The 23,850-nt window shown below is 41.8% G+C and overlaps 1 protein-coding gene across 3 annotated transcripts in view; it reads left to right on the top strand.

The window, feature by feature from the left end:
* The window catches only part of ZNF516 (zinc finger protein 516), a 100,327-nt gene extending 79,444 nt beyond the window's left edge, over window positions 1–20,883 (top strand). For all 3 annotated transcript variants that reach the window (XM_039549130.1, XM_039549131.1, XM_019282551.3), the window contains exons 3-6: window positions 6,579–8,048; window positions 12,964–13,068; window positions 13,979–14,046; window positions 20,591–20,883. In XM_039549130.1, coding sequence (XP_039405064.1) covers window positions 6,579–8,048; window positions 12,964–13,068; window positions 13,979–14,046; window positions 20,591–20,788 — 1,841 coding nt within the window. In that variant the 3' untranslated portion in view covers window positions 20,789–20,883. The remainder of the gene's footprint in view (window positions 1–6,578; window positions 8,049–12,963; window positions 13,069–13,978; window positions 14,047–20,590) is intronic.
* Window positions 20,884–23,850: the final 2,967 nt, after the last annotated feature.

The following is a 23,850-nucleotide window of genomic DNA, read 5'->3' on the forward strand; positions in this document are numbered from 1 at the left end:
TGTATAGGTGATTGCGTGGAAGTGCAAAACTAACTCCCTGACAACTAGCCACAACAAAAATAAGAGAAAAAAATGCTCAGAAGTAATAAGAAAAAGCAGTGTAATACAAACCAGAAGCATCTTGCTCATGACCAGGTGAAGGCAGGACTTCTTGGGGCACCTGGGACTTGCTTTCCATGTGCTCCTGGGTTGTGGTGTGGGACGGCATTACTCCCCTCATGTAGCTGAAGGGAAACCTCTGTGGATCAGGGTGTGCTGTCTGACTGATAAACCATCTGTATCAGCCAGCATCAAGAGCTGTGCTGTGTTTCTGCCCTGTTAAAACCTCAAACCTCAGCCAAAACCACTCACCGTCAATTCTAAAATTAGTTGGAGAGAAAGCAGGGATATTAGTTGATTGTGTGTTTTCTACCCTTCAGTATCACCCTCTTACCTGCTAACCTACCCCGTCCTGTGGTGCTGAGTGCTTCAGTCTAGTCCTTGATCTTTTTCTCTGAATTACTGGGGAGCTGGTGTAGGAGCCCCTCAAAACATCTAACAACGTGTAAAGCAAGAGGAGCTTCGCAGACGAGAAGCTGTATCTCTTATCAAAACAGCGTAACTTTCACTTAGCAGTGTCTCATTGTGGCACGTGGCCTTGTGGTGTAAGAAAACCTAAGAGGGTTTGTAGGAGTTGTCTCTCACCTCATGCCCATGTTGCCACCACGTTGGGGATCCTCTGAGTGGCACTGATGCCTGAAGTGGCCACCTAAAAACAGAGACTAGACAAGAGTAAGGGAATAAAGGTAGGTATTTATTTGAAAGGCCTTCAAAGCTACACTCTGGGGAGCCAGAGGCTACTGCCAAGATGGACCCCAAGGTGGACAACAGGTCACAAGTTCTTCACGCTTTTATAAGTTTGTTTCATTTGCGTATCAGGGTTAATTCTCCATTTAAAGCTTCAGTTAATGATGTAATTTCCCCAAGCTTGCCCCCCTTTAGAGGCTTTTGGTTTATACTTTTGGGCCTAGGACGGTCTGAGTGTCCTTGGAGAGCAGGCCTAGCACGAGAGAGCAGAAGTTAACAGGCTACAAGAAACTTCAGAGTTACACAGTAGGCAGCACAGGGTTTGAAAAATATGAAGGTTAAAACCTAAGGCATCAGCACAACTGGATCAGAAAACAGGGGAGGTGATGGACAGCGTGTGGAGTATAAAAACTTGACCCACAGGCAGGTGGAACAGGGGGCATGGCTCGGGTAAGACAAATCCTCTGAAAAACAGATACTAGGTCTCTTTGAACAGCCTGAGCTACACTCAGAGGATAAACCTGCTTCGAAGGAGTGTCATGGGCTCACTGTTGAATGCTCTAAAAGTCCTTTCTTAAGCTAATTGTGTCTGGAATTAATATGAAAGGAAGGCTAGTTTTTTGGCATGTGTCTGTAAAGCGGTTACAATGTGTGGATACTGGCTAATGCAGGGTTTTGCTTTGCTGTGCTGATAAAGCGAAGGGGAGGAGTAAGTCATGCTTTCTGCCTCCCCATGAAAAAGATGGATTTTTATGTGTTGATAGTCCATGTTTTTGTCCATACAGGTTTTACAGTCCAAGTGGTGTTTTGCCTCTTCCTTGACATTTATTCCTCAAGCTACAAATACGTATTATCTTCTATTTTCTTACTGTTAATCATGAGTTTTTCTGTGTGCAAGTGTATCTGATTGTTGTTGATAAACTCCAGTGCTCTGGATGACATAATTCTTCTGGAGCTTGAACTCCTGGGGAGGCTGCAGACATTGGCCTGTCACCCTTCTGTCTTCCCTCAGCCATGTGGGGGAACTGTTTGTCTTTATTTTCTGGTGGGTTACTTTTCTGTGTCAGTTCTCTGAACTCCTTCTGATTTACCTGTATTTGCAGATCTGCACAGATATTCTAGGGGCATGGACTGTTTTTGTTGAACCTTACTTTCACATATTAAAAGACGTGATTTTCTGCTGCAAAACTGCTTTTTGCTTTTTTTCCCCTGCCGGGTCCCATTGTATTATGCTTACTGTGGGCTTTTACATATTGCCCATTATTATGGTGTGTATATATATTTATATAGATAAATTTTTTTATATATGTTTTTCATATACTTTGTATATTCAAAACCCCCTGTGACCAGCATGGCCATTGTGTCTTCTTCAGAGGGGTAGGTTTTTTTTGTTTTTATAATGTGTACTTTTATTTCTGAAAGCTGAGCTGAAGAACTTCTATCTAGTACACTCACATTTAACTTGCTGTCTATTGTAACATCTGTTATTTTCAACATTACTTCTTCCCAGATTCTGCCTTCCCACTGCATGGATTTTTTTGGATCATTTCCCTTCACTTGTCTTGGCCTGCTTTTCTTCCCCAGAATGAATCTCATTTGATTATTTTCAGACTGCATTTCTATTCTCTCTGAGTTCCTGTGCATTATTTCCTCATCCCCATTATTTTTGCAGCTCCTCCAAATGTGATGTTTCCTGGAGATTTAAGTTAGCATGCTGCCTAGAATCTCTTCTGGAACATTAAAGAAAATACCAACTGAAATAGGACCTAATACAGGTCTTTGCAATATTGCACCTTCTTCCCATGTTATCCTTTGCTTTTATCATGATTTATTTGCAGTTGGTTTTCAAATCAAGCCACAGTATTCATCTCAAAGTGCAAATCACTATCAAATGTTTACTGAAAATCAAACACATCACATCTGCTCCTTTTCCTTAGACTCCTAGTGCTGTAACACTAGCCAGAAAAGGGGCCAATTTCTAGCCAGTTCTGCTCTTCTGAATAGAAATCACGGTTTCATTGTCCTCTGCCTTGTAGCCTGGTTTACTTTATAGGAAGCCTCATGAATTAAAACAGCTGTGTAGCCCATTCTGAAATTTGGTTTTGTGGAGACACAGTGTTGGGAAGAAAACAAGTGGAGTTTATGCGTGTGAGGGGGAGAAAGGGGGATATATGTGTGTGGGTAGAAGGGGAGTTTCTTTTATCTATGTGTGTGAGTAACTGAGCAATGCCATTAGGTATATTTCTCAGGAACTGCTCAACATCCCTGAATGTTCCTTTGTTTCTAGACTGTGGTTTTCATATAGTTAAGTGTTTTGCACTCTCCTGCTTTGTTTTCCCTGTGGCCTGTGATGCTGTTGATATTTGAAGCTGCAGCCAAACTGAAGTCCTGAGGTGGCATCAGCAGCCACCTCGTAGCTGGGCACCTTGGAGAATTCCTCTGCTTTAGCTGTTGCCCAGGTATCTGTGACACAGAAAAGCTGTAACACTTCAGGGTTGTCGTAAAAGGACCTTTCTCACTCTAAAGTGAAACAGATAAACAGCTGTTTGGGGTAAGAAACAAAGGAATTGAGAGAAAATAAATATAAAGAGATGATAGAGACTGTAGGATAAAAAGCAAGAATATGCTAAGCAAAGAACTCTTTCAATGAGAAGTATGATTTATAGTCCCTGGAGATCAAGCAGAAGGCATCTCATTCATAGCTTTTTGCTTTGACCTGGCCCTAATAAAATTCCGAAAGTTTCTGGTGACAGTAATGCCTGCACTGCACTGATTACAATGATATTTTATAACAGTGATTTAAAAGGATTATTAGTACCCTTTTTAGCTGGGGCAAGTGGCTGGGAGCAGGCAGAAATAAATTTTACCTGTTTTTCTGAAAAGACTTTACCTATATTTTAGGTATGCTTACCATCTTCTCTTGCTCTTGCCTTCATCCCCTCTTCCACCTGGCTTTTGTTACCTGCTCATTACCCAGCCTGGACCACCTGCCATGATGGGAAGGATGGCACGTGGCAGTCTGGATGTTGAGGTCTGTAGTGTTGGATCCCTGGTGGAGAGCAGGATGGGGCTAGGGAAGAGCATAGGCTGTGCTTTGTACTGATGAAGAAGTCTGAGTTGGCCTGCAGGTGAAAATTGTTTCTGTCCAAATCTTGGGAAAGAGGTGTAGGGGGTTGGGGGTTTTTGGTTGGTTGTTCATTTGTTGTTGTTTTTTTCTGTTTGTTTTTAATTTTTTTTTAAGTACAGCTTGAGCAATTAGCACAAATACTGCTATTGAGCCTCCTGATCTAAGCTTTAAAATTATTCTTGGTATGTTCATTACTGTTCTTGTGAGGCATCAGAGGAATTTAATCTAGCAAGACATTACTAAGAGGTGTTAGAAGGTTGTGTTTTGTACTAGCCTTACTAATTTTCATCTAATGCACTGACAGTATTGCAGGCCTAGGTACACCTCAGGAATGCCTTCATCGTTTTCCTGCTCTGTGTTAGATTTTCCACCTGGAAAATCCCTTTTTCATAGACAGATGCACTAGGAAATAGGACAAAAAGGACTGCAGCCACCTCAAAGTTTGCAGTCCCAGGCTTTACTGGGGCACATGGGACTGTGGGCTCTCTCTGTTTTCTCCTCCTCCTCCCCTCCCCAAGTACAGACCTAAACTGAACAGTCCAGACCTAAAGATCAAGCCCAGATCTGACATGTGCCACCTCTCGCAGTCCGACCATGTCCTCTTTGCTGAAACAACTTGGTACATTGATTTTGACCAAGCAAGAAAGTATTCAGGGATGTCTGTGCTACACAGAGCAACCCGGCAGTCGCAGGTATCTGCTGATTCCCCCCTTCATCTCGGCTGCACAGGTGAACCAAGAGCCTCCCAGCTCTGCAGTGCCTGGAATGGGGCTGGCAGTGGTTTCCCGCCTCCCTCCTTTGCCCAGCACAGCCAGCAAATTGGTTCTCTCTTCACGGAGTACTGCTGCAACCAAAGGATTTGGTTTGCTTTGCTTTATTATTTACTACAATGATCAAAGCAGCCACTCCTTGTGATCATAAAAAGAAACCTTAAAATCTTATTTAAGAGCACAAATATTTTGGGCTTTGACAGATATGCTTTGAAAACAACACAGATGTGCAGTGTCAGATTTCACTGCTGCATGTGGTGTCTTTGTTTCAAACTGTAAATTTGGCTAGTAGTGCTGGGCATGTGCTTTCCCAAAACCTTGTCCCTGCAATATGGGAAAAACAAGTTTCTGGGTTGTGAGGTTTTTTTTAGCCCCTGAATATACCCCCTTGGAGAGTTTGAAAGGAAAATGATCTTAGCAGAGTGAGCATTCAGCCCTGCGAGGCTGCAAACCTATGGGTTATTTTTAACCTAATTACCTCGAATTAAACAAAAGCTTAAGAATGTTTTTGCCTGAATTGAAGGTGAGGCTAAGTAGACTCTATTTGCAGAGCAGCTCCAGCCAACAGCGTGGTTCTTCCATTGCGCCGTGCAGAATAACGCCCGTGGCAGTGCCCTGCGCTAATGAACAGTACTCGATTTTCTGAAGGGTTGGCTTTTCTGAGCTGATGTGAGAGGATATGCAGCTCTAGAGCAGTTCACTCTTTCCCCCTTCTCACCCCTCCTACAGATGCGGTGATCACTTCGGACTGGTGATGTTTTAGATGGAGCATGGTCTTCTTACACTTGCCTGGCAGTGGCTCATTAACTGCGTGTTAATTGAAACTGAAAGTTTGTCAGATGATTCAATTCAGTTACATGCTAAATGGATTCAGTGCAGTAAGCATTACTGCTGCGATGAAAATCTCTGTGGAATTGATCTGTGAACTGATTTGAAGGGATTCATTGGCTTCATCAGTGGCTCTGAGAGGTCAGCATCAGGAGAGCAGGCAGAGGTAGCCATGCTCCCAGCAAAACAAATCCTACTCTTCTCTTTCGCCCTAAACAGCTCTAATTGCTGCCCACTATGTTCCCTTTCCAGGACATATGTTAGGTGGATAAATCTACTCTGGAGATCTGAGAAATGAAAATGAGGAAAATGAAAAGAGTGTTTTAAGCTCTGTAATCTAAATGGCTGAAATGTTGAATTCTTATCTTCCTATGGATTGAGCAGTCACAAAATTTTCCTAAAGTTTGATTGAAACATAAACACATGTTACAAAGAAAAACAAATTTAAAAAACAAAAGAAAAATATCTGCTTTTAACTAAAGGACAGAAAATTAAAAATTTGCATCCTCTACAACTCATCGTTTATACTTGGCCGCTGCAAAAGTCCCCCTTAAAGTGGGCAGTTTATTCTGTATGCTGTACCTGCTTATATGGTTGGTTTCCGTGTGGAGCCAATTTTTATTGCTGAGTTATAAACCCTTTGAAAATAGGGGCTTGTAATGGAAGAGCTGACAGACCTTTAACTAGGTCAGTTTTATCTGGCTCCATTATCTTTGCTTTTGTTAAAGCATTAAATGGTTGCAGATTTGTTTATTTTTCTCGCAGTCCCAGAATTTTAACATGGGTATGTTATTGAATTGTTTTTTCTTCAAAATGTCATGAACATGCAGTATTAGAGAGTTTATCCAGACTCCGCAGTCGTCTTTAAAAGTAAATTGAGCTGTTGTGTCTTATTTCAAGATTTTCTTGCTCATGCAGTACATTTGGTCTGTAGCACGTCATTACAATAGTAATACCGAAGTTTCCTTTTTCTCCTGCTATCTTACTCTAATCTTGAATTATGCTTTGTCTTTTGGGCTCCTTTCTGTGTAAAACGACAATGATATTTTTTTGTTTGTCCCATTCAGATGGAAAGCCATACCGCTGCAACTTCCCTGAAGAGGAAACCCCAATGATAACGTATCAGTTGGATGAACTCCCAAAGCTGGGAGGCCGCAACGCCAGAGAAAATGAGGCCAGGGAATCTAAACCAGAGATTCCTGCTCTGGTCTCAGCACTGGAGGGTGTCATCAAGGAACCCTTTTCAAAATACCAAGGTTCTGCAGACATAAAGATGCCAGTATTTCATCACAGCCAAGGGCTTCCTTGCTCCAGTCACATTGCTAGCTTTGCTTCGGGTGTGGGCCAGACATCTTCAGACATGGTCATGGACTTGAAAACATCGCTTGAAGTGCAGGCTAGTCGTGCTAGAGAAAATTTGCTGGACTTGCACAGGGAGCATCCTCTGATAGAAAAAAGTGCTGAAGCTCTAGAGGTAGCTCCACTTGATTTGAGTGAAAAATCAACAAGGGATAATTCATGCAATAAATACATGAATACATCCTTGCAAGCTGCTTTAATTGTCTACCCGTGTCCTTTCTGCAGTCACAAGACCTACTACCCTGAAGTCCTGTGGATGCACAAAAGAATTTTGCACAAAATCAGCTGTAACTCGATGGTACCCCCTTGGGTTCAACAGAATGGATTCAAGAGTATTAAAAACAACCTGGTCTTTCTGGCAAGGAGTGGGCGCACTGGCCCCCCTCCAGTTCTCGGTGGTAAGGAGTGCCAGCCTTTGCCCATTGCCAGATTTACACGTACTCAAGTGCTAAGTGCATTGCCAGGTTCCAAACCCAGCTCTCTTTCTGTCGGGATGACTGCAAAGTCTGTGAGTACGCATCCATCAAAGGACAGTCATGCCCTCGGCCAGTGTGGTTCACGCATGTCAGGTCTGGATGGGTACAGGCAGCCCAAGTTAAACCATTCCCAGGAGCAATACGGCATAGCAGCACAACAAAAAAGCAAATACGAAACGAATTCCAAACTTACGCAAATGGGAACCTATGGCAGAAGCGTAACACCTACTCAAACGGTCATATCCAGGCCTAGCACACAGCCCACCAACAGTAAGCAAGTGGAAAAGTATGTGGTTCCCCAAGGAAGTACTGGATTTGCCTCTCCAGGTAAGCACTGTGCATCTGACTCCATGAAGGCCAAATACAACCCCCCGCTGCAGTACCATCCTCTTTGTAAGAGTGAGCAGTACCCTAAACATGAAGAGCCGTCGGTGCCTCAGAGGGAGCCTCACGTGAAGGCTGGGAATGAGATCAGGACATTGGCAAACTGCACAGCGGTAGCACGAGTGAGTCCAGTGCTGCAGCCTCAGCCTAGCGCCGTGGGAGTTGCTCCGGCTTTACACTCCAGCAAACAGGATCTGGGATCAGATGGGCATGAGAAACATTTGGACATTTTAAATATCTTTAAAACATACATTCCAAAGGACCTTGCTTCACTGTACCAAACCTGTGGTGCCAACAGCCCTGTCCTAGATCACACAGGTACGATTTTCACAAGGCCTTCCATAGCTGAGGACATAGCTTGCTTGTTCCTTCTTTGTTCGGAGTCATGACATGCTGTTTCCCCGTGTTTTCCTTCTCTTCCTTTAATGGCTAGGATTACAAGTTCACTGTTTTTATCATTGCTGGATAGGCTTGAATAGGTTTGTTTACTGCTCTCTTAACATTGCAGCATCCCCCCCTTGTGCACTTTGTGACATTTCTGTCGCAGGTTAAATGTATCTGGTTCCACCTGGAGTACTGCTGTTCCTTTGTCCTCTTGCTTCAAGCAGGCTAGAGTTACACAGATGTGCTGTCACAGGAAGATCCCCCGATATGCTGGTGCTGGCACACATCATCCTCTTTTTGCTTCAGGCGAAATAAACGTCCTCTGGGGCTTATCTGTGATGTTATTTTGGAGGTTTTGTTCAGTTTTGTCTGCAAACAAGTCTTCCAGCAACACAGAGGGATAATCACTTGTCACTGTCCTTTGTCTTTCTTGACAAAAGTCTTAAGATCTTCCTTGTCCATATCAAAGGCTGCTAGATATTTTTCAAATGAGTCTTTTGATCTGTTTGTATGCTTATAATTAAAAAGAGGTAGAGCTGAATATGTGCCTACTAATTCACATAAGCAGAAAAATCAGTTGTGCAAATAGCCAGTTTAAAAGTTCAGGGACTAAAAAAGCTCAACTGCCATGTAAATAAAAATACACCTACATATTTGCGTTTGAAACCATACTCTTCTGATGATCTGCCAGAATTAGTTTGTCTCAGTGGAAACTGAAAATCACACTGGTTGATTACACGTGAGAGGTGTGTGTGTCTGTAGGAGAGGCGAATTGGAGCCATAGTCTCACCTCTCACCATTTGTAAACCATGCTATTTTTTATACTCTTCTCTTTGTAGAAGTTGTGCAAATCAACTCCACATGAAAAGAGCACACATTCCAGGCTGGTGTTCCGGTGTCCTCACTTGACATAATGTGCTCTCTTTTGTCAAAAGCATGTGTGAAATGGAGCTTTTTGCAAGTGGTACAAAATCCAGGACACTTGGAAGCTGCTAGTTTTAAGGACAGCTGTGGTCTAGTGCCCAGAAGGTGTGTGCAAGTTGAGGCAAGGAAGGAGCCCAGAGCGTTAGGTCAGGTCTTGGCAGAAGGGCCTTCTAGAGAAGACAGGAAGGCAGAATCTGTCTGACATAGTCCATGGGTGAGTTGCACCTTTCAGCCACCCCATTGTCAGTTCTGCTCAGTCACTTCAAAGGTGGTGCTGTGTAGGGGCCTGTTATTTATTGAGCAGATCATTTCGCAGGTGCTTAGGGGCTAACCAACATCAGGCTCCTGGGTTTTGTTAAGGAAGCAGAGGAAGACTGCTTAGTTTCTAAAACTGCAGTTTCAGCGTTCCTTAGAGATTTTTTTGTCCTGCCGGCTTTGCTTTCTCCGTCCCAGTGGATTGTTGTCTAAAGTTTCTCCCTGCCCACTTCCTGCTCTAAGTACCAGTTCCACCATTGTTCCACCCCCAACTTGGGGTACCTTCATGTGGGTGCCCTCCTTGATGTTATTACATTGTGTCAGCCTGCTCAGAGAAATCTTACTGATCCAGTGAGCTCCCAGCCATGTTAGGAGGGGTAAGAGAGAAACAGTAAAAGCTGGGAAATAGAAGTTGACTTAGTGAAGGCAAGGACCAGAAAATTCATGATGACTTTTCGAACAAAGTAAAATAGGGGCAGGGTTTCTAAAGAGGTCTCTATTTACCTGCTTTTTAAAGAGGAATTTTATTGCCAAAATGTTTTTGCTGGGCAGTGATTTCTAGAGACACTTTAACTGGAAGTTATTTAGTGCCCATCTCTGCTTTGAAACCTCTTCTTTCATTCCAAGTGTTTTACAGCAATCAAGTTTTCAGAATTTGAAACCTCTTTTTTTTTTTAATGTAGCTTGTCTTCATTTTATATACAACTTCCAAGTTGTTGATGTTTCTCCAAACCAATTGGCATGATGGCTGTTTTTCATAGCACTCAAATAAAAAGCTGCTTCAGGCAAAAGGAATGAGATCCTACCAACTGCAAACAGAGGAGGGTAATTGAACTTCGCCTGAAATAACATATTGCTCTACATAGGCTGGGTCCTCTGAGTCAGTATGCATCATTCAATTTAGCCTTAATACTGTAATGTGAATATGGCAATCATGACATAAAGGACAGCCCAAAATCCCGCTTAGGTACACTATTTGTCATGGTTTTTCCTTAGTTGAATATTCCCAATAGACTTTACTTGGGTTTTTTTGGTATATGATGTCATCTTGGATCACAATAGACTATTTTAGTGTGTGGTAGTACAGTGCTCAACTTCCTTTTGAGTGGCTACATTTACTTTTGGGATCCTTTCTTTTACATTCGTGTTTGTTCCAGTGTGTCCTTGGAAGAGAGTTGTTGTGTGTACTGTTGTGATACAGCTGCAAACATGAAGCTTGCTGTGCTTAGGCTAGGTTTGTTTCACACTGCCCAGTCTTCCCAAATGCTTGTAGAGAGAATCTTACTGTTATATTTAAGAGTGGTTATTTATTTTATTCATGCCATTTAGGTATTGGGTGGGTTATGGCAGCAGATGCACTCTTTCTTCAGGGTTGAGACCAGCTTTGAGCATGGATTTCACAGGAATTCCATTCACACAGTCCTGTTCATTTACCTTAATTTTTGAACACCTGTAGTTATCCACCTTTGTTCACCTAGAGGATACCCTGAGTGATGACTCATAGGGTCATTGTCTTTCAGCAGCCACGCCCATGGCTCAAAGCTTTGAACTATCAAAAGCTTTATGGTGCTACTTAGGAAATGCAACAATGGCAAATACACCTGGGAGCTATCCATTTTTTCCACCAGATTTTTTGAATAACTCCCATAAAGTGAGTGGTAGGGATGGGTTAGGTGGAAGTCTTAACCCACTCACCCTGCGTGTTTATACATTGGCTTACAACAGCATCCTCAACTGTCCCTCATGAGTGGGAGCAGTGCTTCCATGAAGGCTGTTGGATCAGGTTAGTGATGGCTTCTGAGATAAATGTATTCCCCTTCAGCAGAAGGAGACGTGGGTTATAGAGGGATTAAATGTCTCTCCAGAGGTGTCAGAACCATGACTGGAGGAACCCAGCTCTCCTGGGCTTCACAAAGCTGCTGTGCCAGTCCCTGCCTGTCCAGCAGTCACCATGGCACTCCTGCAAAGGCCACAGCTGGTTCCTCCACACGCTTCCCTCAGCTTTGTTTTCCAGCTTGCAGCTACAGTTCTGGCCAGTGAGGGGAAAAACACTCGTAACAGCTCAGAAATCCTGCTTCAATCTTGACTGCCTTACAAGGCAAACCCCTCCCATTATAGTTCAGTAAGGTTCTCATTGATGCTTAGGACACTTACGTGATGTTTTAAAATAGTTTTGTTAGTGGTTTTTTTTGTTGTTGATTATTTGTTTGTTTTTGTTTTGGTTTGGGTTTTTTTGCTTTTGTGTGTGTGTGTGTCAGTATATCTGATCTGGATTTTCCCCCAAATCATGATCTTGTATTTGGCTGCCAGAAATTTAATTTTGTGAGCGAGAGTGTTCAGGTGTATTATGCAGACTGTGCTGCCATCTGCAGGAGGTGCTATTATAAAAGGAGAAAACAGTCTGTGAGTGGGGTGTTTGTTTGGAAGTTTTTTTGCAGCATACTTTTGCAGCATACAAAGAATACTGCATATTCTTTGCAGTATATGGTGTGGTGGAAACCATCCTGGGATGCTTGGTGTCATACCAGCAGAGTAGATTGCAGCTGTCATCTTCTCCATTCATTTTCAGCTGCAGCATCCATATTTTGGATGAATCCTGTGGCATCCTGCAGTAAATTTTTCAGTTGTGTGGAGGTTTTTTTATTGCCACTTTTTTGTTCCAATTTTATTCTTTTTAAATGCTGTTAACTGGGGAGGGGGGATATGAAAGAAAAGCTGAAACTTCACTTCTGTTGACAACCCTCTCAGAATTTCTTTAAAAGCCGAAGTATTCCAGTGGCAAATGGAAACATCGACTCTTTTCTTTTGAAGAGGGTGTTTTACCAAAATAGAAAAGATGATGTTCAAACATTTTTTTTAATAATAAAAAAGCCCAATAAAAGTCAAATGTGTCTTTTTTGATCAGCAGCAAAAAGACAAAGACCAGCCCTTTAAGTCAGATGCTGTAAACTGACCTTTGGAGAAAAAGGAGAGGTTTGAACGGTTTTCCACAAATGCTAATGGCCTAGAAAACATGTTTACCCAGGGCTGGGGAAGGCTGCTGTGCTGCTACCAGCTCAAAATGTCCGGAATGACACTTTCATTCACAGATGTCTTTCGTCTGTGCCTCAGAGGTCCGGGGTCAAAGCAGCACCGGCAGGCAGGTAGGCAGGGGCGAAAGGTTTGATCAGTCTGCGATGGCTCTGCTCTCTCTGCATTTGTCTCTGAGGTATTGCCGCCTGGGGGGGACAGTCGGGCTCTGGTCCTACTCACTTCCTATTATCCATGTGACTTGTCTCCGCCACGCTGGAGTCACTTTGATTTGCCTGATGTACTGCTTGACAAAGCTGGGTGATGGCTGAGAAGTGGATCCAGCTGCTCTGAAAAGCGCACACCTGACATGCCAGTCCTGGTGCGGGCACATCATGGGGAGCATTTTTTAATTCAATGTAATTTATGCATTCTTGCAGTCCTGTGTGTGCCTAGCCTGTCAGCCAGTGCCTAGATGAAGGCTGACAGTTGTCATCCAGGGCCTGAAGGTAGCCTCACATAATGACACATTAGACATACTAATGATGTTTTCTTCTGGCATAATGTTTTCTTCTCAACTTTCCTCTCTCCTCTCCCCCCCACCCCCCCCCCCCCCGTCCACCCCCTCCTCCCTCCTTCCCTCCCTCTCTCCTGACTACAGGGATGCTCAGGACACAAACACGCCAAGGAGACTGTGTCTGCAGAGAATGTGGAAAATGCTTTACCCAACCCAGCCACCTCAGGACTCATCAGAGGTCCCATGCAGGTACCTTTTCACACTCGCTCTTGCTTTCTCCCTTTCCCACTTGCCTGCCTTCAGATTCAGCTAACAAAATGCCAAGAATTCAATTTCACATACCATGTTAACCTAAGTAATTCCAGTACCTAAATCTAATAGACAGGTTTTTTATTTTTATGACTATTGCTCTTGTTCTCCATATATTCCTTACCTGATCCCTGCCCAAACTCCATAAAATTGCAATGCATTTAAGATAAGTCTATTTGCAAATGTTTTATTTTAATTAGAGAGTAGGGTACTCAGAAATGAATATGCTAATGAATTCTGTTGCCACCAGCACAAATTGAAATCAAAGTACCCCTTTCAGCACAACATAAGGCTTTGTTTTGCCTCGTCGTTGCTGTTGACAGGAACATTTTTGTGGGAAACAAGATTTTTCCTCAGACTGGTCAGCCCTAAAAATGGTAAATCCCTATCAACCATTTTTAACCTGACACGGTCTGTGGTTGAGGCTGGAGGAGGCTGAAGCCACCGGTGTCATGAGACCTCCTGAGCGCATTGCATGAGACAGTGAGAGTAGCGGGTTCCTCCTCAAAAGTGTGAATGATGCATACATAAGCCAGGCTGATGCAAAATGACAGAAGCCAAATGGTAAGTAATGCAAGAAGAGGGTCCCTTTACACATACACTGATAATTAATGTTGTCAGTGATTGCTTTCTTCAGTGCTGAAGTCTGAATTAAAAAGGGCAGTGGCCCTAGGCTGCCATTAGCACACTCTCTTCCAGTAAGTGTTACGGTAAATTGGTATTTTCCGGCCACAGGCTAGTAGCTGGTGTCTTTTTTTGAACGTGGTTAATCTGTAATGGTCTCAAATAATGTACACACACTAACGAAGCTTGAATGTTCATCTGTTAACAAGCCCCCTTGTTCCCACAGTGGTATTTGAGTCTAATGGACTCCGAGGTACTGAAGTTCACACCACCTCCGCAGATGCCTCAAAACAAGTATGTTTTACAATTAATTGGGTGTTTGGTTTTTAATGTGGTAGCTGGGAAAAAAATTGCACAATGATACTCATCACTAGAGCACTGACTGTTCTATAACATGTATAAATAATAATGGTATTGCTTAATTTTTAAAAAATCTTAAATTTTTTAAGCATTTTATCAGAATCTGATATATAGAGCATCAGTTAACTGTAAAACAGGTAGTTAGTGTTCAAATAAACATGTTACTGGCTTACTGGGGACTGGGTGGGATAGGTAACTCTGTAATGTGCCCTGACATGTAATAGTGAGATAGTACATAAAGAATTCCTGGAAATTTGCTTTTACAATTAACACATTTTCTGCTGCAATAAGACAATTAATGTTTAGTCTTCTTTTTTCTGAAAAGTATTTGTACCCTGATATCCAGTATCTGGCCTTTGAAAAGTTCTTATCCACCAGTTTCCCTGGACTCTCTTAGTGTGCTTTCCTGTTTCTAGTATATCGTTTCCTGTCTTAACAAACACTTCTCAGAGCTCTGAATTATACATGACAAAGCCGTTACACAGAAAATCGTTAAACAGAATTTGTTTCATGTATCTTATGTCTTTGGAGAATAGTGTTATAGCCTGGACCTTCCTATTCCATTTGCAGCCTGGCAGGTGGGTTTCAGAGCACACCTTCTCCTGGGCGCTTCTCTGCCACTGTGAAACAGCCTTCAGCATCACTTACGTTTCCTTTCATCCTCACTTTTAGTTTAATTTTCACTATAGCAGCCCTTGTCCTCCTGTCTCTTACTAAACTATTGCAGATGTTTTAGCCATGCTTAGAGAATGCATCTGTGTGCTACTCCCCACATTATGAAGTTTATGGGTTGGTTTCCACTTGCTCATTAAACATTCTCACTGGGCACCACCACATTGCCTAGTTCCTGTGCTGCACCCTTCATGAAGACTCTTGGCACCTTCTCCCTGTCCTTGCATCTTTCTGGCCCAAAGGCTGCATGGAGAACCCAGCCTCTGTCACAAGAGCATCTGGATTGACACCAAGCCATAGGAGTGGCCAACAATTCTCATAAAAGTTTCCAAGATGGCATAGCACTTCAGTTGTTGTAGCTGTGGGCAATGTTTACTTTGCTTTTGCGGGACAGTAGCTGAAAAGTTACGCTGTAGCGTCCCCCTTATGATGCTTATCTGATAAAATTGTGCAAGGACACATCTCTCAGTAACAGAGTGAATGACAGAGACGCACTGTGAGTGTGTCAGAGTGAAACACTGCAGCTCTGCCAACTCGCTCAGCTAGTCTTTGGTTCTCATCAGTTCAATAATGTAGATTTAGTAAACCTAAGCATCTTTTAAAATGCTCTTTCATCTTTTCATGCTCATGGTTTTCTCTCATGTGTAGTTGAGATCACATTCTGAAGGCATCTGGGCTTTCTTCTTCTAGAAGACAATGAAAGGTCAAAGTTGGAAATACATTTCCAAAAAATTCTGAAATGGCCATATATATCCAAAATGAAATGTGGTAGCTCAGACCACATCTGGACTCTTTTTGTAATTTGGGTTGTATTACTGCACAATAAATTGACTCATAATCTTGTGTTTGTAAACTATTGTCATGCCAGAATTTATTGGCTGACTTCTTCCATGGTGAAGGTAGCTTGCTTGTGCTATCTGCCAGTCTGCCTTCAAAGCATTTGATTAACTTACAGCATCTCAATACAGCAGAACACCGAGTAGGGGTTAGCTTCTTGAATGGCTTCATCTCATGCCAATCAGTATTTTCAGAGAAGATGCAGTGTGATCACTTCTGCAGGAGATAGTTCCCTTTCTTTTGTCCTGTTTGCTCCTCAGTACCAGCCTTTGTCTCAATTTGTCAGTGTCTGTGTCGGGTAGGTTATTCAGTTGTCTGCTGTTTTGCCAGCTCGCGTGGTGGGCAGGCATTGTGCTCCCCCAGAAGACTCCACCTGCACAGTCCCTGGGCATTACAGAGGGAATACTCTCATTTCCACATGCAGCTGTAGGGGCCTTCAGAAGCACAGAAATGAGCTCTCACTGAGAATGGTGCCTGCAGCATTCTGTTAACATTACCATTTCCCACTTAAAATGTTGTCACTCCATGTCTTCATTTCATTTCTTAATTGGGGACAGATCTATTCGTGAGGGTTTATGGTGTAAAGTCAGTTCAAGTTACAGAAGTGCCACGCACATGCTCCGAGCAAGAAACACTGGTTACCATGTACGGTAGTTTGAGAAGGAAAGAGGGGTTTTTTTGATGTCAAGTGGAAATGATTCACTTTACATAATGTTTCCACCTCACAGGTAAAATATCTTCCCCTGAGTAGTCTGCCAAAGAGTAAAAATATTAACATTAGTATTTCATGGTTCCCCCATTCCCTTCTCTAGTGAGCCAGAAGATCATCTCTAAAGGTTTCCTTTATGAAACAGTGTTAGGTAGGGCTTTTCAAATCCGCCAGCATGGTAGCTTACAACAGTGCTACGTTGAATAGCAGTTTTATCACAGAATAATTCTAATTCTGCATGTTAAAAATAGGGTCTACAGCCAGGCTTTTTCAAAAACGAACCAGCTAAATCTATATTTAGGTGTCTAAATAAGAACCCTATTTTAGGGTAGTGAACCACCAACAGGAGGTGCAGGTGTTCAGCATCACTGAAAAGGAGGTCACCTATAGCACTGTATAAAAAAGATCAAACACACACAGTTTTACTACTGTTAGCACTGGGCTAACAGTAGCTAACGTGTGTTTCATGCTTTGTTATCAGCACCGATGAAATATAAATAAAATGTAGGAAATAAGATACTAATTCATAACATTATTTATTGTGGTTTCTTATTTCTACCTGAATGCTTTAAAAAAAACCCAAACCAAAATGACATTTTTACATAAAATGAATTTCCCATGAACTTTGGAATATTTCCTACTCTTCTTTATCTAAAGGACAAAAAATGCTCATTACATACCCCAAGTCAATACAATCTGTGCTAAGTCATGTGGATTCTCTTGAAAAGCTGCCATATTAAACATATTGAATATTCTGAATATTTTTATAAATGCTAAATATCCCAGTATATACATAATAAAGCTTGCTTATCCACAATGAATATGTATCTTAATTTGGCGTAGTCTAAGCGACATCCAGAGACATGATTTAGTAGGCATGAATTTGGGGAGCGCGCTTCAATTGCGTATACATGGCAAGACAAAAGCTGGCTCCCCTTCAGAAGGGGCCCTGCAACCATGTGTGTCTCAAAGCAAGGCTCTCCTAAAGCGTGGGGTCATTTCAGAGACACTGCCTGATGCTGCAGCACTGCAGCCAGAAGCCCAATTCCCAGTGGTACAGGAGTCAGTCTGGAGCCTGCTTTTTCACAGTGGTGACAGCAGCGGTAGCAGTTTCTAAGGCATACGCCGTGCATTTGACTTCTCCTTCTGCGTTTTTAAAGCCGTATAAAAACTTGGCCCACTTTAGGAATATAGTTTATGCTCTATCAGTGTCAATCAATATGCTCTAAAAATTTTAAGGGACAAGAAATTGGGTGTTCAGAAGGCATGATTTACTGGTTGGCAGTGAGGGAGAGCTCTCTCTAGTTGAGTGTATATATATATATATGAACTATATTTGCAGCACTGGAGTCAGAGACACCCAAGTTCTCCATCTTCTGTGTGAGCGAAACAAGGAAAACCCCCAAAGCTCCAACCTTTGTCCTCTCCAGAAAAACACCCTTTTATTCACTGAAAATTAATTAGAAGCTGCAGCCCAGGGAAAAAACCCAGCTGTTGGTATCCTGAATTCTCTGGCTGAAGCTTTCCGCATGCCAGAAAGCACTGATTGTCCTTCTTTCTGGACAGCACAGTTCTTGGGCCTCATTCACTGAAGAGAGGGGTGTGCAGTAGGTCCTGTACCTACTGTGTGACAAGGGTAAAGTACCTTCATTAAGGGGTCCCTAAACCTTCATTTTCTCTACTCTAAGAATTTTAAAATATTTCTTGCAGCATTCAATATTTGAAATAGCATAAATTTGAATAGCGAGAACTTAGGGGATAGACGGGCTGGAGAGAACCATCAAGAAAACACTATATATATATATATATATATATATGTATATGTATATGTATATATGTGTGTGTTGTAAAGGAGCTTGGGGGAAAAGCTGGGGACATCTGTTACCTGTAATGTTTTTATAGTCCAGCAACACTATAGCTCTGCATGTCCTAAAGCGACTTTACAGAGAAGGGGAGGAGGCAAAAAACCTAACCCAGATTAAAAAGTTATTTAAACTATTGGTTTCTGAGTTTGCCTGGTTTGGGTTTTCTTGCACTCAAAATTCTAGTACTGTCTGTTAGAAGTCCTATTTATGACATTTGTTCATATGAAATGTCTTGCCCCAGTTCCTTGCAGAGTTTCTTCCAAAGATCATGATTAATAGTTCAGTCCTCATTATTGCAAATGTTATTTTTAAATAGTTATTCTGAGAACAAGAATTCCATTAATCAAAATAATAGATAATGAACAAATAAATGGCAACCTAATTTGTCTCGTTCATACATATGGAGATTATAGTGCAAACAATCAAGGAACCATGGAGGCTGCTGTACTGGCATCTGAGTAATATGCATGTACTGTATGTCTGTTACTTTATGAGCATTAGAGACAGGATTAGGAGCTGTAGTTCTTGTCCCAACACTTGTCCCTTGCCAGCAAACTGCAGTGGTATTTGTGCTTCTTGCAATTTACTTCAATGTCATGCAATAATCTGTCTCCAGCATATTAACATGCACACAAACTGGGTTTTTCCTGTTAACTGGGGAAAAGCCCTGGAAGTTGCTATGAGAGCAGCTTTTGGCATGGAAAGCTGTAGGTTTCACGTAAAGATCTGCCACTTCATTGAAAGTGAAGAAAGCCTACTTTTTAAAAGGGAAAACATTTTTATTTCAGGAAGAATTCAATCCAACTCTGTATCAGCTGGTTCAAAATCTGACCGTACCTTGGGACAGTGTGAGTACAGGGGGCTGAGCCACTGAGTGGGTTTTGGCACACGTGAAGCTCAGGTGCTGTTCCCTGGTGAAACAGGGAGCACAGCTGTGCCTGAAAGGGGCTCAGCCACCCATCACCTCCATCCCCTCTGCGCTATCCTTGCAGGTGGGGAGGATGGATTGTCCTTTTCCTGGATCCCTTGTTTTGTGTGATCCATGACATGCAGGGCGTGCCTTCACCACCTTGCAGGCTATCCATTGCAAAAGAGCGCCCCTAATGACTCCCCTTTTTCAGTTCCTGCCCAGGGAAAGTGGGACAAGGTGCCTGCCATCCCCTCCCCTCCCCTCCTGCCCTCCTCGCCAGCCCCGCAAAGCTCTGCTGTGCTCCCCCGTGTACACGGAGCCGGTTCGATCCGAGGCGTTCCAATGATGAACGCCTCCTCCTGGAATTGTGGCTGTCTCTCAGGCATGATGCAGCCGCGCAAAAATGTAAAGCATCTTTCTTAGTTTACTGCAGGAAATTCAGCATCCAACTAAGGAAGTTTTATCACATCTCTCATTCAGTTACTGTTTCCTACATTTCAAATATACTGCGGTCTGTACAGCAGCTTTTTTTTTCTTTAATTTTGTTGCAAATCTTTCCGCCTTAAAACCAAACTTTGACTGGTAAATGTCATGAATCTCAGGCCAGGTTTAATTAGGAATTTTCTAAATCTATTAACAAAAGAGATGCACTTAATACGTTATGTCAACCAGAGCTGGGCTTTCTTTAGCTATTTCGAGGGCTGCCATAGGCACAGCTTGAAACTTGCTTGGATTTTACATGGGTGCCGTATTTTATGTTGCATTAATTTAAAATGGTCTGTTTCACTTCATCAAGACTTTAGCTTAAGGATAATGCATTTATGTAAGATTAATCTTGCCATGTTGTTTTAGGATCAGGATTGTAAACTGCATTGTTCCGACAGTGATGTTCTAAATGTCATTTTAAAGCTTTTCTTGGGAGCTGCAGGCTCCCACTTATTCATGATGTTATCTTTAATTTCACTTGATTTTAGAATATCCCTGCTATTTTTTTTCAATGTGGTAATTATTCATGAAAATTGGCTAAGAAAATAAAAGGAAGATGACAAGGGGGGAAAAAAGCTGCCTTAGCATTTGACAGACCTGCACAAGAATTCAGTTTTTTTTCATTTAGCAGCCTCTGTGACGTCAAACTTCAGCCTTTTTAAAGCACTGATCTAGTTATGAATCCCTTTTGGCTAGCACAAAATTCCACTTTTTGGAGGCCTCTTCTTTCCCTCCTTGTTCTCAGCCTTCTCTGAACTGCTCCGCCAGATCCTGTTACTTCTTGTTCTAGTCCATCAGGGACTTTATATACGGGCCTGACGCGCTTTGCTCTTGGGGGAGATGCTTAAAAAAAACCCCCCAAAGTGTTCTCACGTGGTGGGTCAAGATGAACGTACGTGATGCTAATAAAGGGTAACGAATGCCGGCACAACTTGCTGGAGGGTCGTGCCTTGGAGCAGGGGCGAGAATGAGCTTTTCCCTGTGTTGTCCTTCTTGCAGGGGAGAGAGCACGGCGGCGCGGAGGTCACCCACACGCTGCATCTTCCGGAAGGGAACCTAGATCCCGGGCGGAGGAGCCCCGGCAGCCCCCCGCGCTCCAGAGCATCCCCCTGCCAGCCATGGCCGCACCCGGAGCTGCTGCGCCAAGGCTGGGAGCAGCGCTGTGCCAGGAGGGGGGTGCCTCCTCCGCGCTGTTAATCATCTTAAAATAAATGAAGATGCTACACAAGATATATATAAATTGACGTACTAATCAGTCCCATGGTTCCTTATTTCCTTTATAATAAACAGTGGAGTTGGCAAGCACTGTGGCGGCACAAGGCATCTATATTAATCAAGAGAAGTTTGAGACACTGGAAAAATTAAACTTTATGTGATTTGGACAGCATGAAGAAGTTAAGCACTGTAACAAAGACCTCCCTGATGCTCACAATGACTATTTGATACATTTGAAAAACAGCAGTGGATTTGAGGGCTGGAGAAGTATTAATTAATGAAACTGCCACTGCCTGTCATGCTGAAAAGCAAATTAAAAAAAAAAACAACAGAGAGAGGAAGAATGGGGGGTGCAGGGAAGAGGTGGCATTCGGTGCTGAGAAAGCAATGCTTGATGAAGGATTAAAGGGACTAAAGAGAAAGACCGTCATTCTGCAATGGTTTGTTTCATTACAGTTTGGGGACCACTTGGATTTCTAGTGCTCTTGCTCTTGACTGCGCACCATTAATAGTATGTGAATATGGAAATTGAAACACTTCCAGAGAAAAGCTTCTATTCTGCTTTGGAAAAGAAAAGCTAGTTGAACACTAAGAAAAAAAACCAGGCTTCTGTGTTTTACTCTCAGGACCTTTTTTTTGTTAACAGGGCTACTTTCTTCAACCTGGTCACAAAGGAAGTCTTCACTTAATGAAAAAAAAATGGAAATAATAAAACATTCAGCTGTCTAACACCGCTGATCTGTCTATTTAGAAGAGAAAAGGTGTCACTGAACGAATTCAGGCAGCCCTGGGGCCATAAGGTGCTCTCTGCTCCTGAGTTCGGTTCAGCAGACCAGCTGCCACTCCTCCTTGGGCCCGCTGATGTTCTGGAAAGACAAGGAACTTCTTTTGTGGTGGCAGGTTAATGTTCATATAAATGTGTCATGTCTTGTACTTGGTGATCACTGGTGGTGTTAGGAAAAAAAAGAAAAAAAAAAGCTTTATATACCTCTTCTACAGTAACTCTTTAACTGCAAGTTTTCAAGGTGGGGTTGTGGCACATAACAGGTTGTTAAACCATGCAGTGTAAGCAATTAAAAATGTATTCCACAGATATAAATATTTTCTTTTCTTATTGCTGTGACACTATGTGTGATGGTAATATTTCTGAGAGTTTCAGATTTTGCACATATAATTTTATGCATTATCAAAAGTTACTGCTGCCTTGAAAGAAAATGTTCTGTGAAAATTTTTGCAAAAGCTTTACTAGTTTTTTTTTTTTTTTAATTGTAACAGTTTGTAAAGGCAGGAAATGGAGTTAAAAAAACAACTAGCATGCTAAATATATTTTTCAAAAAAGCAATAATTTTACATGTACAGAAATGATGCTAACCTTTAATACAGGTGAGACCACAGTTTACTTAATACAGTAATGGAATAGTGCTGTTTTTGTAGAAATGGGCTTCTGACAAACGATTTGTTAAAAAAAAAAAAAAAAGCAGAAAAAACCTTAAAACGTGATCTTTCTGTTCTAACAGTTTTGGTGGGCAGGGGGGTTCCTTTTTTTAAAAAAATCTAGTCAGTAATTTGGTCTGGATACTACTTGTTACTTGTGTTAAATTACTTGACAGGTTTTGTTACTTTGCAACACTTGCAACAATGCAAATTAACTTTCTTACGTATTTTTTTTAAACTAGATTTTCCTTATGCTATTACACGAGATGTAAACCAGAATTCTCTGTAAGTCTCGGTGTAGTTAGGAATGTCTCTGCAAGTACTTAAAAGTGACTGTAATTAACTGTTCTGTGAAGTTATTTTGAGGGAGGTCGCATAGACACATTCCATTGTACACCAAAAAAAAAAAAAAAAAGAAAAAAAAGAAAAAATTAAATATTTTGCTGTGTTGCTTAATGATTATCATTTTGAGTTTGCACTAGCTTTAATTTTGATTTTTTTTTCTTTGTTGATTTCTTCTTTTGTTTTGTTGCTTTTCTGAGTCATATTTTCCATGAGAGAACGTAATGGTGACAGTTCAGGAATGCACAAAAGCTAGTTGCTTAACCTGTTTGTTTGTGGTTTAGTTATTAAAAACTCTTCCATACCCAAAATGGCACGGAAGTGTAGTGTACATTTGTAATTTCTCTCTTTTTTTTTAATTGTATTTTTTTGGCAAGCTGAACTAGAACTAGAAAATCTGAGTTAATACTTAGAGCCAAACCTTCTTTCTGGAATTTTCTTCCCGAATCCTTCACACAGAAGCTAGTGCTGTCACTGCCATTACCAGGGTACTAATCAGCAAAGTTTACAATCATAATTTAGCTTCATGAAGAACAACAGTAGGGGAAATCAGTTTAAATAATTATATGCTGTGTATAGCACAGAAGTGAGATTTTCACTTAATTAAGCAAGAAATAAGAGTGGGTGGGGGAAAACCAACCTTAAGGACCATCTGTTTTTGGAAGTGAATCCCACGATTTCTGTTTTTTCTTTATCATTGTATTGTATTGATTTGCTATTTTAGTTAGACCATAGTATTTAAAATGAGTTGTGTTCTTATTTATTTAGTCAAATGGGCTTTGATCAGCTCTTTTAAGCAAAGTCATAAGCTTTTTTGGCATGACACACTCCTGTAAAGCCCTTTTATGACTGTTACAGGGACTTTCTACTACCTCTACCAATCTACTGTTTCTTCTTCTTAACAGGTTTTTATGGTGTTGCAAGTCTAATGTAACTTAGACAATAAAGGGTTTGATTATCTACGCTGCAGATTCTCCGTGTATCTGCCATCTCTCCCTCTCTGCGCCTCTCTCTCTCTCTCTCTCTCTGGTTTGTGAGTGGTTTATTATAGCTGAAGTGTAGGAGATCTCTTTTATTATGGTGGAAGTGAAAGAGACAGACCACCTTCACCAGAGTATTTTTGTATCCTGGATGTTGTACGCTGACCGGAAGTCAAACTTCGAGAAACTTTCTCCACAGGCCTAATCAGCTACTACATTGCCACCATGCTGCATTCTTGAAATTCCTTCTGTCAGAAATGCTGTGTATAAATGGGTGCATTCTACAAA

Source organism: Corvus cornix, chromosome 2 (assembly GCF_000738735.6).
Source record: "Corvus cornix cornix isolate S_Up_H32 chromosome 2, ASM73873v5, whole genome shotgun sequence".
Lineage (NCBI taxonomy): Eukaryota > Metazoa > Chordata > Aves > Passeriformes > Corvidae > Corvus > Corvus cornix.